The sequence below is a fragment of the Canis lupus genome, chromosome 12 (genome assembly GCF_003254725.2).
Source record: "Canis lupus dingo isolate Sandy chromosome 12, ASM325472v2, whole genome shotgun sequence".
Classification (NCBI taxonomy): Eukaryota; Metazoa; Chordata; class Mammalia; order Carnivora; family Canidae; genus Canis; species Canis lupus.
In genome coordinates, this window is record NC_064254.1 from 43,887,553 (window position 1) to 43,904,868 (window position 17,316).

The window sequence follows — 17,316 nt, forward strand, 5'->3', positions numbered from 1 at the left end:
ACTGGTTAATTCTACGAAAAATTTTAAAAAGATTTAATACTTATCCTTCTCAAATTCTTCCAAAAAAACTGAAGAGAAATAAACACTTCATAACTCATTTTACAAGACCAGCATTACCCTGAAACCAAAACCAGTAAGGACACCACAAAGAAAGAGAAGTTATAGGCATTATTCTTAATAAGCATAGAGGCAAAAATTGTCAACAAATATTAGCTGATTCAACAAAACATTAAAAGGATCGTATAGCATGAACAAATGGGATTTATTCCAGGGATGCAAAATGGTTCAACATCTGCAAATCAATTTGACATACCACATTAACAAAATGAAGAATAAAAAGCATATGATCATCTCAATAGATGCAGAAAAAGCATTTGGCGAAATTCAACATCCAACTAAATAAAAATTCTCAACAAAATGGGCAGAGAAAACATATCTCAACATAATAAAGGCTATATATGACAAACCCACAATGAACATCATACTCAATGCTAAAAGCTGAAAGTTTTTCCTCTAAGATCATGAAAAAGACAAGCATGCCCACTCTCACCACTTACATTCAACATAGTATTGGAAATTCCTAGCTACAGCAATGAGACAAGAAAAAAACAAAAAGCATCCAAATTGGAAAGGAATGAAGTAAAACAATGTACTTGTAGATGTCATAATATTATATGCAGAAAACCATAAAGTCTCCATCAAAAAACTGTTGTAAGATACAAAATTGATGTACAGAAATCTATGGTGTTTGCATAAAATAATAACAAATTAACAGAAGAGAAATGAAGAAAATAATCTCATTTAAAATTACATCCTAAAAAATCTAGTAATAAATTAAGCCAAGGAAATGAAAGACCTATACATTGAAGACTATAAGACACTGATGAAAGAAACCGAAGAAGGAGGAAAAGAAAGAAATTGAAGATGACACAAATAATTGGAAAGATGTTCCATGCTCATGAATGGAAAGAAATAATTTTGTACTCTGAAAACTATAGAACACTTATGAAAGAAATTGAGGAAGTATACAAAGAAATGGAAGAACATTCCATGCTTATGGATTGTAGGAACAGATATTGTTAAAATGTCTATACTACCCAAAGCAATGCAATCCTTCTCAAAATGACACCAGCATTTTGCACAGAGCTGGAGCAAACAATTCTAAAATTTGTATAGAACCAGAAAGAACCTAAATAGCCAAAGTAATGTTGAAAAAGAAAACCAAAGCTGGAAGCATCACAATTCCGGACTTCAAACTGTATTACAAAGCTATAATAATCAAAATAGTATGATATTGGCACAAAAATAGACACATAGATTAACGGAACAGAACAGAAAACCCAGAAATGGACCCTCAACTTCAACAAAGCAGGAAAGAATATCCAATGAAAAAAAGACAGTCGCTTCAACAAATGGTGTCAGGAAAATTGGACAGCCACATGCAGAAGAATGAAACTGGGCCACCTTTTTCAAAAGATTTTATTTATTTATTTATTTATTTATTTATTTGTTTATTTATTCATTCATTCATTCGTTCATTCATTCATGAGAGACAGAGAGGCAGAGACAGACAGAGAGAGAAGCAGGGTCCTTGCAGGGAGCCTGATGCGGGACTCAATCCCCAGACCATGATCAAGCCCTGAGTTGAAGGCAGAAGCTCTACCGCTGAGCCACCCAGGCGTCCCACTGGACCTTTTTTACAACATATACCAAAAAATTTCAAAACAGATAAAAGACCTAAATATGAGACTACAATCCATGAAAATCCTGGAGACAAACACAAGAAGCAACCTCTTTGGCCCTGGCTACAGGAAATTCTTGCTAGACAGGTCTCCAGAAGCAAGGAAAACAAAAGCAAAAATGAACTATTGGAACTTCATCAGGATAAAAAGCTTTTGCACAGCAAAGGAAACAATCAACAAAACTAAAAGGCAACCTACAAAATGGGAGAAGATAGTTGCAAAGGACAATATCAGATAAAGGACTAGTATCCAAGATCTATAAAGAACTCTTCAAACTTAACACCCAAAGAACAAAAAACCCAGTCAAAAATGGGCAAAAGACATGAACAGATATTTCTCTAAAGATATACAGACATATGAAAAAAAGCTCAACATTACTCATCATCAGGCAAATACAAATCAAAACCACAGTGAGTCAGAATGGCTAATATTAACAACTCAGGAAACAACAGATGTTGGTGAGGATGTGGAGAAAGGAGAATCCTCTTACACTGTTGGTGGGAATGCAAGCTTGGTGCAGCCACTCTAGAAAACAGTATGGAAGTTCCTCAAAAAGTTAAAAATAGAACTAACCTATGACCCAGCAATTGCACTACCAGGTATTTATCCAGGGAATACACAAATAGTGATTCAGTGGGGGCACATGCACCCCAATGTTTATAGCAGCAATGTCCACCATTGCCAAAATATGGAAAGAGCCCAGATGTCCATTGACAGATGAATGGATAAAGAAGATGTGGTATATAAACACAATTGAATATTATCTGGCCATGAAAATGAATGTTAATCTTGCCATTTGCAATGATGTGGATAAAGCTAGAGTGTACTATGCTAAGTAAGTGAAGTCAGTCAGAGAAAGATAAATACCATATGATTTCACTCATGTGTGGAATTTAAGAAATAAAATGTCCATAATACCCAGCACAAATTACAGATTCAATGCAATCCCTCTGAAAATTCCAATGGCATCTATCAAAGAACTAAAACAAATTATTCTAAAATTTGTATAGAACCACAAGAAATCCCGAATAGATAAAACAATCTTGAGAAATAAGAACAATGCTGGAGGTATCACACTCCCTGATTCCAAACTATAATACAATGTGGTACTGGCATAAAAACTGATATATACATTAATAGTACAGAATCAAGAGCCCAGAGATAAATGCACTCTTACAGAGACCAAGAACATAAAACAAAGCGAAGCCTCTTCAATAAGTAGTGCTGGGAAGACTGGACAGCCAAGTGCCAAAAAAGAAAGAAACTAGAACACTATATCACATCATACATTAAAAATTAACTCAAGATGGATTAAAAACCTGAATATAAGACCTAAAACTATAAAATTTCTTGAAGAAACATAGGGAGTAAACCCTCTGACAATGACCTTAGCAATCTATTTCTGGATCTGATTCCAAAGGCAAGGGAAACAAAAGTCAAAATAAATAACTGCGACCATAATATCAAACTAAAAAGCTTCTGCAAGGTGAAAGAAAACATCATAAAAACAAAAATTCAACCTGAGTGACAGAATATATTTGCAAATCATAAATTGGATGAGATTAATATCCAAAATATACCAAGAATTCATACAGTCAACAATAATTTTTAAAGAATCAAATAACCTGATTAAGAAATAGGCAAAAGATCTAAATAGACGTTTTTCCAAAGAAGACATACAGATGGCAAACAAACACATGAAAAGATGTTCAAAAATCACTAATTATCTAGGAAATGCAAATCAAAACCACAATGAGATATTACCTCACACCTGTTAGAATGACTATCATCAAAAATAAATGATAAGTCTTGGAGGGGATATGAAAAAAAGGAATGCAAATTGCTGCAGCCGCTATAGAAAACAGTATAGATTCCTCAAAAACTCAGGAACATATCCACCATATTGCCCAGCTATTGCACGTATGAGTATTTATCCAAAGAATATGAAAACACTAATTTGAAAAGATATATTTACCCCTGTGACCACTGCACATTATTTATAATAGCCTAGATATGGAAATAGCCTAAAGTGTCCACTAACAGATGAATGGATAGAGGATGAGACAGACACAAACATACAGTGGAATACTACTCAGTTAAAAAAATTGAAATCTTGCCATTTGTGACAAAATGGATTGGATATTGTGGGAATTTACTCAGTGAAGTAAGTCAAATTGAGAAAGATAAATGCTCTATGATATCACTGATCTGTGGAATCTAAAAAAAATATCTCATAGAGTTTACTTTAAAAAAATACTAGTATAAGAAGTAGAACCAGAAAAACAAACATAAATATTTAAGGAATGCATACATTTGGTGATTTTAATATATACTCAACATATGCAAGGATTGTAAGAACTTTAGCATTTCCTAAATTAAATCACTTGAAAAGAAGTAATTCCTTGAAATACCAGACTTCTTCCCTGGTATACCTGGTATACAAGAAATAACAAATGTTGGTAAGGATGTAAAGAAAAGGAAAACCTCATGCACTGTTGGTGGGAATATAAATGGGTACAGCCACTGGGAAAAGAATAGGGAAGTTTCCCAAAAAATTAAAAATAGAAAAGTCATATGATCCATTAGTTCCACTATTAAGTTATTTATCCAAGGAAAGCAAAAACACTAATTCTAAAAGATACAATATTTATAATAAATATACAATAAATAATTTATTTATAAGAAATATTTACAGTAAATATGATACAATATTTATAACAAATATACAATTTTATAATAAATATTTACAATAAATATACAATTATTTAAGTATTTACATATTTGTATCTAATATGTAAATATGCAACATTATTTATAATACCCAAGACACAGAAGCAACCCAAATGCCCACTGACAGATGAATGGATAAAGAAGATGTGGTGTATGTACACACAATGGAATATTATTCAGCTGTAAAAAAGAATGAGATCTTGCCACTTGTGAGAACACAGATGTACCTAGAGAATATTAAGCTAAACAAAATAAGTCAAAGACAAATATTATATGATTTCACTCATATGTGAAACCTGAAAAGCAAACAAAACAACAACAAAAAAAGCACAAGTAGACTCATATATACAGAAAACAAATTAGTGGTTGCCAGAAGATAAGGGGGTGGAGAGATAGGCAAAATGGCAGAATGAAAATGAGAGCTACAGGCTTCCTTCCAGTTATGGAATGAGTAAGTCACAGGGATGAAATGTACAGCATAAGCAATACAGTAGATGGTAATGTAATAGTGTACAGTGACAGATGGTAATCACACTTGTGGTGAGCACAGCATAATGTTTAGATTTCTGAATCACTATGTTGTACACATGAAACTAATATAACATTGTGAGTCAACTATGCTTCAATTTTAAAAACTTGAACACACAACCAAAATAATAGTAACAACAAAATCAGAAATAGCTCATGAAAATGGAGAACAAACTGGTGATTGCCAAACAAGAGGAGGATAGAGGGATAGGTGAAATAGGTAAAGGGGATTAAGAGGTATGAACTTCCAGTTATAAGATAAGTAAGTTACAGGGATAAAAAGTAGAGCGTTGCGAATATAGTCAATAATATGATAATAACATTGTATGATGATAGATGGTGACTACACTTACCATGGTGAGAACTGTGTAATGTACAGAATTACTGAAACACTATATTGTCTACCTGAAACTCAAAAATGTTAAAAATAGAATTACCCTATGATCCAGTAATCACACTACTGTGTATTTACCCAAAATATAAACCACTAATTCAAAGGGATACATGTGCCCCTATGTTTATTGCAGCATTATTTACAAGGGCCAAACTATGGGGGCACCTGGGTGGCAAAGTGGGTTAAGCATGTGACTTTTGGTTTCAGCTCAAGTCAAGATGCACAGCACAGAGTCTGCTTGAGATTCTCTCCCTCTCCCTTTGCCTCTCTGGCTTGTATGTTCTCTCTCTCTCAAATAAATAAATAAATAATTCTTAAAAAAAAAAAAAAAAAAACTATGGAAGCAGCCCAAGTCTCCATCAACTGATAAATGGATAAAGATGTGGTATCTTTATACACAGTGGAATAGTATTCCATCACAAAAAAGGATGAAATCTTGCCATTTACAACTACATGGAGAGAACTAGAGAGTATAATGCGCTAAGTGAACATGGAGGGAACTAGAGAGTATAATGCACTAAGTGAGATAAGTCAGTCAGAGAAAGACAAATGTGTGGAATTTAAGAAAAAAAATAAATGAGCAAAGGGAATAAAAAAAGAAAGAGATACACCAAGAAACAGACTCTGAACTACAGAGATAGAAACTGATCAGAGGGGAGGTAGGTAAGGAAGGTGAAGGGGATTAAGAGTACACTTCCCAAGATGAGTACTGAGTAATGCATAGCATTGTTGAACCACTATATTGCACATCTGAAACTAATATAATACTTTATGTTAATTATTAATTAAAATTTAAAACTTACTTAAAAAATTAAACTAGCATAACATTGTATGTCAACTATACTTCAACAGTTTTAAAAAAAACAAGAAAGAATTTCCAAAATAAAAAATGATGAATGACTAGATGAGGTTACCAAGGAAGTAAGGATAAATAGCAAAGAGAAGAGTTTTAACCTCTGGCCCTGAAGCACTCTGAAGTGTAGAGGTTAGGGAGATGAGAATACATAAAGTAAGGAATCACTGAGGTAGAAGGAAACCAAGAAGAGTGGGCTATTCCAGAAGCAAAGGGAAGAAAATCATGTAATAAAAATGTTCAGTGAACCTATTTGGAAATAAAATTCATTCCTTATTTAGGATTATTTTCTTTTTCTTTTCTTAGGATTATTTTCTTAACCTATATTCTTAGATGTAGAATTACTAGGCCCAACTAATAAAACTGTTGAAAAGGCAAGTTCCAGGAAAACAGACCCATAGTATTCCACTGGATATGCTAATTAATATCCAGGCTAATTAATCAGTACTTTCTGAATTCAGTTTTTCCATTGTTTGTTAATTTGCCTAACTATAATTAAAGGGTTCACAATAATTTTCAACAAAAGCATCATGATCAAAAAAGTATCAGGACTTGGCAATAAACTTCATAAAAGAGAAAACTATATCAATTAATAAAATAAATAGAAGAAAAGTAAAATCTGTGCTCAAAAAAGAGATAACACCATTCATCTGACTTACACAAATTAAGTCATCTATTATTTTTACATAAATTAAGTCATCTATTATTCTTAGTGTAATGTTTCCATCATTACACTTATTATAATTTCATTGTTTCATTTATTTGCTTGTTTACTTATTATCTGCCTCCTCTAGTAAAGAATAAGCTATATGAAAAATAGAGATTATTTTTGCTTTATTCATCCCTATATCCCCAGCACCAACACACTGCCTGACTTTTAACAAATAAAAATGAATCAAAACAATAAAAAAGAAAACCTAACTAGGTAGGTAGTTTGACAAGACCTTTGTACTAGAGAAACCTAGCTCCTGTCGGGGCACAGGTAGCTAGGGCAACTCAATGGTTTGCTCCAATGGCCAATTTTCCTAAACAAAAAATATTTTGCAGAGGTTAGCATTTTTCTGTCATATGGCTTGATAAAAGAATATCAGAAATAGACTATTCAACAGATTCCAAGAATGCACATGCTATGTAAAGCCAGAAAATCCGTCAGATATTCCACCTGAAGGCCCAGAAAACATACCATCTACCAAAGTCATAAGGAATATGCCAATAAGAAGATATCCACATTAGTAAGTTTTGGTTCTCTCTCATGAAGGCTAGAACTAACAGAAGGAAACGTTGTTCTAGAACTGGGCTCATTGACAGCAATGGAGAAGACAAGTCTAGGTGAGGATCAGAAGTCATGAGAAGATAGGTAGACATAATTATCATGAGAGTGGCAGGGTGGGGTTTCTGAGGGGCTGGCGCACAGAAAATTATTGAGATAGTTAAAAGAATACAGCATCTGTAACGGCAAAACAGCTGACAAGGCTACTAGTCAGTGTACAAGATCCAAAGAAATCAAAGATGAATGAACAAATTGGAAGGAAGCTTCCCCAATTAAGTCACAGTATCTTTCTCAGCTTCCATTCCTGAGCTAATTTTTGGACTCAGAGCCCTCTAACTTAAGAGGCCTAGAATCCAGAGGGAAAGATCTTGCAACGCTATGTTAAGACTACATGGTAATAATTCCCTCAATCCTTCTCCAACGGCACCTATACCTCTATATTCAGGTAACTGTGCTATGGGGATAGGGAATTCCCAAACATCTCAAGGGCACAGAGTTGACAGTGATACTAGAAGGCCAAAAGCATCAATATGTCATCACCCTCCTTATTAAAGTAGAAGCATATGGAAGTCAGTAATAAACGGAGCCTTGGCCAAGGTCTAGCTCATAATGGATCCATTCATTAGGACTACAGACTGACCTGATGACTTTCTCAGTCCCCAAATGTATAATCAGAATAGACTAACTTAGGAAGTTACCACAGCACCCATATCAAGTCCTTGTCCTATGAGGTAAAGAGTATAATTGTGAATAAAGTCAAGAAGAATTTGAAACTGCCCCACCCAACCCTGAGAATATAGTAAGTAAAAAAACCCAGCATAGTATTGGGAAGCAGGGGGATTGGTAGAAATTAGTATCTAACTGGACACAGGGATGGTTCCAATGAAGTTATTCAAGGCTGCTGGTGGTTTCATGGTGCAGCTCGACTTCTCCCTTTATCCACTCCTATTTCTGTCCCCTCCCTTCCAGAGGGGTTTATTCCAAGCGCACTCCTTAATCAGCTCCCAATTTAGAATCTGATTCTTGAGTAACTCAACTTGCAACAGTCATTTTACACCCTGAATTTTGGTTACATTTTCTTTTTAAATAATCTTGGGCTTATATTCAGGACCACTTCCCAATTTAATTGGGTAGTGCTAGGTGTCACTGCTAAAAAATTTTTCCCAAAGCAGTAGCATGCCAGAAACCATTTCTGAAAAGTTTTTAAGATTCTTCTCTGGGAATAGTCTATGGTATAACTCCTGATCTATAGGTGCCCTCTGCATTTAAAATTATTTTTTGTCAATCCCCATTTCCTTATCAAAGATTTTAGGTAATCCTTCAAGTCACTATTTTTTTTAAAAAAAAAAAGCTTTTTTGACTGTTTATTGGCACAAAACATTCAAAATTAGCTCATATCTCATTTTCTGAGGAAAACTTCTCATTGATTCCAAATGGTAATTATTTCTCTTTTCATTTTATCAGCACTTAAGCATATAGGCCATAAAAACTATGTTCATCAAAGAAGTTTAACAGCTTCTTTCTAAGTATACTGAAGTTATGTGTATGTGTGTGTATATATATATATATATATATATACACACACATATATACACACACACATACTCTATTTACACAGACAATAAAAACAAATATAAGAACTGCATTTCCCTTTTCTTTTATAAAGCATCACAATGTTCTCTACGTAATCTCCTGATTAATGTTGGTATCTAGTAAGTTACAGGTAATTTCAAAACATTTCATTATATATGAAAAACTACTAGAAATTAACTGTACCATACAATCTTGAGCTTAAACTATACAGTTTCTCAACTATTTATATGAATAAGTATAGCTTAACCAAAAAACTTAATAACAATAAATCCACCAGGCATATGTTTTTAAAAAGTAGACCATACCAACTGGCAAATATACTCCACCCTGAAATCTTGGGCAATGAGAGATTCAATATATCCTAAATATTGTGCAAGCTGATGAAAGCACTCTCTACTATTGCATATAACTTCTGAAAATTAAACCTTATAATAAGAAAAACCAGAAGTACGTCTCCAGTTACAGCTGAGTCTAGTGATGAGTTTATTTCTATGAAAAACCAAGGTAACGTATAAGGTTTAAAATAGTCCATGGTTTCTGTGGCTGTATAGTGACAAATGGGATGGCTGTTCCTTAGTGTGAAAAAATTCTCTCAGAGTACATCACTAAATTATGGTGGAAGTCTCTTTGCTGAAAGAAAAAAAAATTGGAAAACTTTATAGTAGCACTTTGCCCACAATTAAATGCTACCTAAATTAGGTGAAATACAGTAATGCATTTTAATCAAGGCTATAGTTTTAATCAGACTCATGATTTGTGATTGGATGTCCTGGTCCTTTTTTTTTTTTTTTTTTTTTTTTTTTTTTTTTTATGTGCTGGTTCTTAAACATCATTCTGGCTTGTGGATTATACTAACTCACATTCAGTCCCTACTTCCTCTCCCGCTCCTACCACCAAAGGGTCAGATACACCCACAAAGATGACTGGGGATCACATTTTATTAGTAGCCAGAACAAAGTACAGACTACCAATAATTATAAAATAGCTTGCTCGGGTAATTTGGTCATTGGCCACTGCCTCATTTACCATAATTATGCATTTCAATAACCACAGGATCTAAAGATTTTCATAAAATTATCTTTACAGATAGCAATAAAGACAACCTTTTTTGAGATAGATGCATGACTTTATCATTTGGTCACCAATAATTAAGACAGTACGTGTGTATGCATTTCATAAAAATCACTTCTAATTACTAAACATCCTATATCAAACTTGGACAACTTTATAGTTTATTATGTTAGGTTATCTTTAAGTTTTTGAAATTCAATTCAAATATAGATAAAGATTATACATACTTGGAAGAAACTGCCTCCATGAATTCATCCAAAAAATCATCATATTCAGGACCTCTCACTCTTCTCTGCCGTAGCCCAATGTACAACGGATCTTTAAGTAAAGCCTATTTAAAAAAAAAAGTTACCACAGATATAGGAATAATGATAGGAATGTCATTCACAATTTCTAAGCCTCAGTTTCCTCATATATAGAAGAAAAGAAATGGAAATAAAATCTTTCATAGTGAGTGAGAATTAACCTATAGTATTAAGGTCTATTATATTTATAAGTCAAATAAAAAAATAATTACTAAATATTAAAATATTCTGCCTTATTTGGGGAAAATAAAAAGAATTAAAATATTTTAGTGATGCTAATTAGAAAAGTTCAATTCTGATTTTATAAGCAAAGTTTATCATGTTTAAAAGTAATACTAAGTTTTGAAATACTACATTAGTTTAGGAAATGGAAAGGTACCAATTCTTTCCTTAGATTTGTTTTGTTTATGAAAGCAAAATCTTCAACAAAATTTTGATTATATCTTTAATATATTAACTGGTGGATGTTAAAAATAAATTTTTAGCCTTAACTAAAGTTTTCTTAAACTTTTTAAACTTTACAAAGTTTTTTCTAAAATTGATAGATATAAGACATTACTCTGTTCAAGTTTTAGTATATATTACACTGTTTTTTATGAGACCAGTTTTTTTATCAAGGTATAAATTATATACTATAATATATATATATATATAACAAAAGCTCCTAGTAAACTAGGAATGAGAATGAATTTCCTCAACCTAACGGAGGGCATCTGTGAAAAACCCATAGCTAACAACATATTTAACAGTTAAAGACTGAATGCTGTTCTCCTAAGATTAGAAATAAGACAAGGATATCTACCCTTGCCACTTCTATTCAACGTTATACTAGAGATACTAGCCATTACAAGAAGGCAAGAGAAAGAAAATATAGGAATATAGAAGGAAGAAAGCAAACATTTGCATATACATGATGATGTACATGGAAAATATTTAGAAATCCTCATACAAAATAATCCACTAGAAAAGATATATATGAATTTAACAGAATAGTAGGCTCTAAGATCAACATATACAAATCAACTATATCTTTATGTCTATCAATGAGCAGTTGAAAATGAAATAAAATACACAACTTCATTTACAATATCATTCCAAAACATAAAATTCACAAGGGACATATTCATAAAATATGTGTAAGCCCAATACACTGGAAACTACAAAATATTGCTGAAAAAAAAAGACAAACTGCTTTTTTGGGCTGGAAAAAGAAAAACCTGCAACCTATGTCTTATAATAGTGAAACAATGGACAAAATGGTCATCTTCAGGGATGTGAAAAGACAATGTACCTAAAGAACCCATGAATCTGGCAGAAGAGATATCCAGGCAGAAGGCTGAATGTGTTAATTGGCCTCTCTTATTTGTATGATAAAGTTAAAACAGGGATGAGTTGAAGAAGGAAATGTTTAGCTGTTGAGCAAAATTTAGAGAATGTAGAGGAGACGATACTTGCTTGTTAAAGATTTCCAAAGTAAAATAAGGGCTGCAGTCAAAGATCAAGTGTGTGGTTATAACAACTTCTGTGAAAAACTCTGAATGGTCTAAAGTGGAAAACTCTGAATGATCTAAAGTGGAGGCCATCATGGCTAAATAAAAAGAACTGGTTCTGCAGCACTACGGTATATCAGTCAATGTAGAGAGGTGCGTTTTGAAAAGAATTATGAGTAAGTCCTTTATCTAATGGGGTAGACATTAGTCTGATATTGAGAAAGCTTTTAAAATACAATTTAAGGATACTGTACTATTTAGATGATTTGGGATAAAGACACTTCAAAATGAAAATCCTTCTCTGGACCTTCAACTTTCCATAGGCAGAAAGCAGAGAGAGAAAGCTACTCAGCTGCAACATGGCCACTTATTATGGAAAAGGAAGGATGTCTCAAAGGACAGAGCCAAGAGCTCAGAGAGCAGAGCCAAAAGCCTAAAAGAACAACGAATTACAGGACCACTCTAAGGGAAGAGAATTAGGCCTCATTCAAAAAATATTACCTACCCCTCAGGTAGGTGGCCTGGCAACATGTCCAGTGGCAATTCAGAATTGCCAGGACCAGAGAGCAATATGATTCCCATTTTGAATTGAAGTGTTGATTATGGTTATTCTGTCCCTGCCTCACCACTGAACAGCTAAGAGGAGTCACGCCAAGGAGCAAAACACAAGACGCTTCATTTGCATCTAGATGTATTTAGATGACAGGACCCCAGACTCTGGGCCTGCTGTTGTTAATGGGATGAAACTTCTGGGAACCTAGAATGGAGATATGCATATTTTACGTGTGGAATGTGAACAATCTGTGAAGGATAAGAATCTAGATGGAGAAAGGCTGTGCCAAGCATCCTGACCTACCTAGCCATCCCAGTGAATCATAAACATTAATAAAATAGTAAATGTTTTAAGTCACTAAATTTGGAGGTGGTTTGTTATGGATAAATGATATGTTTTTGCAGGTGCTGTGATATTAAAAGGTTAAGCCATCTGAATCACCTGAGTTGGGACCTTCTTAAAGCCAACAGAAATTATATGCCAGTTCATACATATTATCCTAGTATAATTATTAACAGCATCCTCTTTTAGTGGGTTTGGCCAGTAGATTCTGTGGTCATCCTATTTATAATAAACTGCACAACAATGAGTTAAGGCTGTCCAGCTAGCTGTTCAAGTTAACATATTTAATCACATAAATGTATCTCAGATGAAATATAAAATCTGAAATAGTGCTGTAGTAAAGTCCAGCTGTTCTGTGAGGCCTAATAACTTTAAACAATCTACTGGCAAACTTCTGAAGAGCTGAGATTAAAGCACCAATGAGCTACTGCCAGAATTAAAATACTTTCTCCATGTGTGGAATATATTTGGACTTCTAAAATGTGAATTTGGAAAAGAACACAATTGAGAAAAGATGCTACATGTTTCACCTTCTCTTTTGTCTCATTCTTTCCCATTCTAATAATTAAGTATGTATCATAAAGAATGATACATACATACAATGAAGAGTCAAGTATGAAGGTTTAAGAATAATTTATCTTGTTATCTTTGAATTAAATCAGGAAGTTATAAAATGCTTCCAAGTCATAAATGTCCCTGTCAAAAGTTACTGTTTTTTTTTAAATTCATGATAATTGCAGCATGAATAATAAATGTAATCTTGGAAATATCACTGACCAAAAAAATTAGTATCTACAAAAAGCAACTTAACAAGATTACCCAATTTTGATAATGGTTCCATAGACCAAATAGCCTGGCACAGAAGTGATACTAATTCATTGGCTTAAAAACTTCTTGTTGCCAAGGGTAAAAATTTAATAGATCTTTGTTGAAGAATAAATGAAAGACTTGAAATTAAGGAAGCACTTAAAAAAGTTTAGACTTCCTTTAACAAGAAGTGTCACATAAAATATATGTGGTGTCACAAAAGACTTATAAGCATGAAAAAAGGGGGAAAAGGCGGAAAAAAAGCAGGGGAAAAATATTAAAAGACAAAATACATAGAAATAGAAGAGAGTTCCAAAAAGAAGTAAGGAGGGACTACACTGGTGAAGGTAATTACTTACTCATTAGCAATATCTCAATTCTGAAAACTTGGAAATTTTTATTTGAAGTACTCATTTATTTAATGTTGATAGAAATCATTTTTAACTCTCACCCTGTTTCAGTTTCTCGCATTCTTACCTTGCCAATCTGGAGTTTGAGAATTAAAAAATATTTTCTTAAGAATGAAAAAAAATAATTTATTTTTCATTCCTAAATAGACTTTGGTGTGTGTTTAGGGGTTGCCAGGCATCCTATATGTGAATGTGGACATGTCCTGAATTTAACAATTTTTATCCTGTGTCTTATACTGACTTTGTCAGAACACCCTAAATATTCTATATTCAGCTTTTTTCAGTAAATTATAAAAATTTGGTAGTCAGGAAAACTATTTTTTTCTTAATATTTTAAGGTCTTTTTTACATTAGAAAAGCAATATTTGCCTAACAGAAAATTTGAGAGAACTGAACAGTAAAATTACAAAGAATACCAACAATCTCTACTCACTACTAGCACCTTGATGCATATACTTCTAAGTCATTTTCCCAATGTCTATGCATATAAAATACTATCTCTCTAAATGTGTGACAATATCATAGATTGTTTCATAACCCTTTTACACAGAGTAATATATTATGAAAAGTTTTCATGTCACTAGATGAACATTTTAAAAACTTGCAATCTATACTGAAACTCTGCCCTTCTAGAGAGTATGAACAAATTAATATCTCCACCCAGTAACATATAAATACAGGTCCTTCCTTGACTTACAATAGAATTACATCCCAATAAACTCATCATAAACTAAAAATATCTTAAATTGAAAATGCATTTAATACACCTAACCTACTGAACATCATAGCTTAGTCTGGACTCCCTTAAATATGCTCAGAATACTTACATTGGCCTATACAGGAGCACAATCATTGACAAAAAGCCTATTTTATAATAACGTGCTGGATATCTCATGTAATTCCTTGAACACCATACTGAAAAACAGAATGGTTGTCTGGGTACAGAATGGTTATAAGTATATTGGCTGTTTAATGTCATGATCACATGGCTGACTAGGAGCTGCAGCTCGCTGCCTCTGCCCAGCATCATGAGAGAAAGAGATTATACCACATACCACTGGCCTGGAAAAAGATTAAAATTCAAAATCTGAAGTATGGTTTCTACTGAATGCTTATAACTTTGGCACCATTGTGAAGCCCAGAAATCCTAAGTCAAACCATCATAAGTCAGGAACCATCTATGTCTCTATTTGTTGCAGCATCAAATATATTATCTTTCTATATATATGTATATATATGAAATATACACATAAATATGATAAATATGCAAATATTAAATATATAAAAATACACATTATTTGATATATAAAATGTTGTCAAGTGGCATTCATTTGTATTTCTCTTCTAACATTGAACATTTTTATAAGTTCATTGACCATTTTTAACTGAAAAAGTCAGGTTCTGTAAGGAATATAAATTTCGGCTGTTTTGCTGATTCGTATCATCAATAATACACTTACAGAAACTATACTACCAACATTTAGCCAAGAGTCTGAGCCATAAAATTTTAAATATTGCATAAAAGCAATATTTTAAATGTCATCATGCATATGAGTTGGCATGAATGTAAAAAAAGTGGTAGAAATAAAAATGATTCAAGTTTGACTGTGATTCAGTAAGTCTGGAGTGGAGCCCAGGATTTTTCATTCTTAACACACGTCCCTGGTAATTTTGAATCAGTTGGTTCATAGAACATATAGTTAGTGAGAACCACTAACTTCAAATTTATATTAAGTTAAAATAAAAATATTCTACTTCCCAAAAGGTTCTTATCTCGGGTAAATATTTTATCTATTTTAATTTATACATGGGTGATTCTAAAATATAGCACAAACTTCAAGGGCTTCCCGGTAGTTTTAGTGCATATAAAGCCAAACTGAAGATCCCACCTCGTTCCCAAGGCATTGCTGTAGTACTTCAAAAAGCAAAGAAATTCTTGATATGATCCATTATCATCTGATTTAGATAGGGTGAGATAAAAAGAAATTACAAAATGTAAGCACATGACACGACAAATAGAAAACCTGGAAACTGAAGGATCTTCTTTCCTCTGGCTTTATTATAATCATTAGTGCTCATTCCAGTGCAGAATCTCTTGTCTGAAATGACAAGCAATCCCATCATATGAAAGGGAAAAAAATGAAGGAGAGTGGAGGGACAAATGATGACGTTCTAGCTGGGACTCGGTGGTAAGAAGAATAATGACTTCCCTCATCCTTAGAACCTGTCAATATGTTACCTTATGTGGCAAAAGGGACTGCAGATGTGATTAAGGGTAAGTCTTGGAAAGTGAAAAAATCTTTCCTGGCTGTGCTCAGAGAAAGGGAGGTGATGACAGAAGGAGAGCCAGAAAGATACTACACTGCTGGCTTGAAAATGGAAAAAGAGCACCATAAACCAAGGAACAAGGAGGCAATCTCTAGAAGTGGGAAAAGATAGTGATATAAAACACAGCCCTGTGGACACATTTTAAGATTTTAGCCCTTTGAACCTTGTGTCAAAGTTGTGACCTATAGAACTATAAAATAATATATTTGTGTTGCTTTAAGCCACTAAGTTTGTAGTGACTTTTTATAGTAGAAACAGAAAATTAACACAGGCCACATTTTAGGGCCAACACTAGTTTCTGTACACAGCTACAGGTGACAGAAAGTCTAAAAGGTTTTTCCTTCCTTCAGTTTCTCTCCATCATGGCCAGTTCATGCAAGATATGAAGAGTACTTTCCAGAAGGAACACAAGGATGAACTTTCTAAACGGATGGAGGCTTCAACTTTGTGAGTTTGAGTTTCAATAAGAATTCTAGATCTAGTTATACTGTACACATGAACTAAAGACCAGACTAAACATAAAATGAGAATCAGAAATGAGACCTGGAGCACTGATTCCATAAATGAAGAATAACTATGCAAAAACAACTGCCTTTAGCCTCTTGGAAGAGTAACCAAATGCTATGGGCCAAACTGTGTCCTCACCAAAATCATATGTTGAGGTCCTAATCCCCAATACCTCAGCATACATGAAAACAGAGTCTTTAAAGAGGTAATTAAATTAAATGAGGTCATTAGGGTGGGTCCTAATCCAATATAACTAGTGTTCTTATAAGAAAAAATTAGCACACAGATGCACACAGAGGGAAGACCCTATGGAAACACTGAAGGAAAACCAGAGGAAGAAAAGCCAAGGAGAAAGACCTTAGAAGGAATTAACCCTGTTGACACCCTGATCTT

The 17,316-nt window shown here is 33.5% G+C and overlaps 1 protein-coding gene across 3 annotated transcripts in view; it reads right to left on the reverse strand.

Moving 5' to 3' along the window:
- ME1 (malic enzyme 1) overlaps positions 1-17,316 on the reverse strand; it is a 196,137-nt gene that overhangs the window by 84,680 nt on the left and 94,141 nt on the right. For all 3 annotated transcript variants that reach the window (XM_025444662.3, XM_049092303.1, XM_049092302.1), the window contains exon 6: positions 10,409-10,512. In XM_025444662.3, coding sequence (XP_025300447.3) covers positions 10,409-10,512 — 104 coding nt within the window. The remainder of the gene's footprint in view (positions 1-10,408; positions 10,513-17,316) is intronic.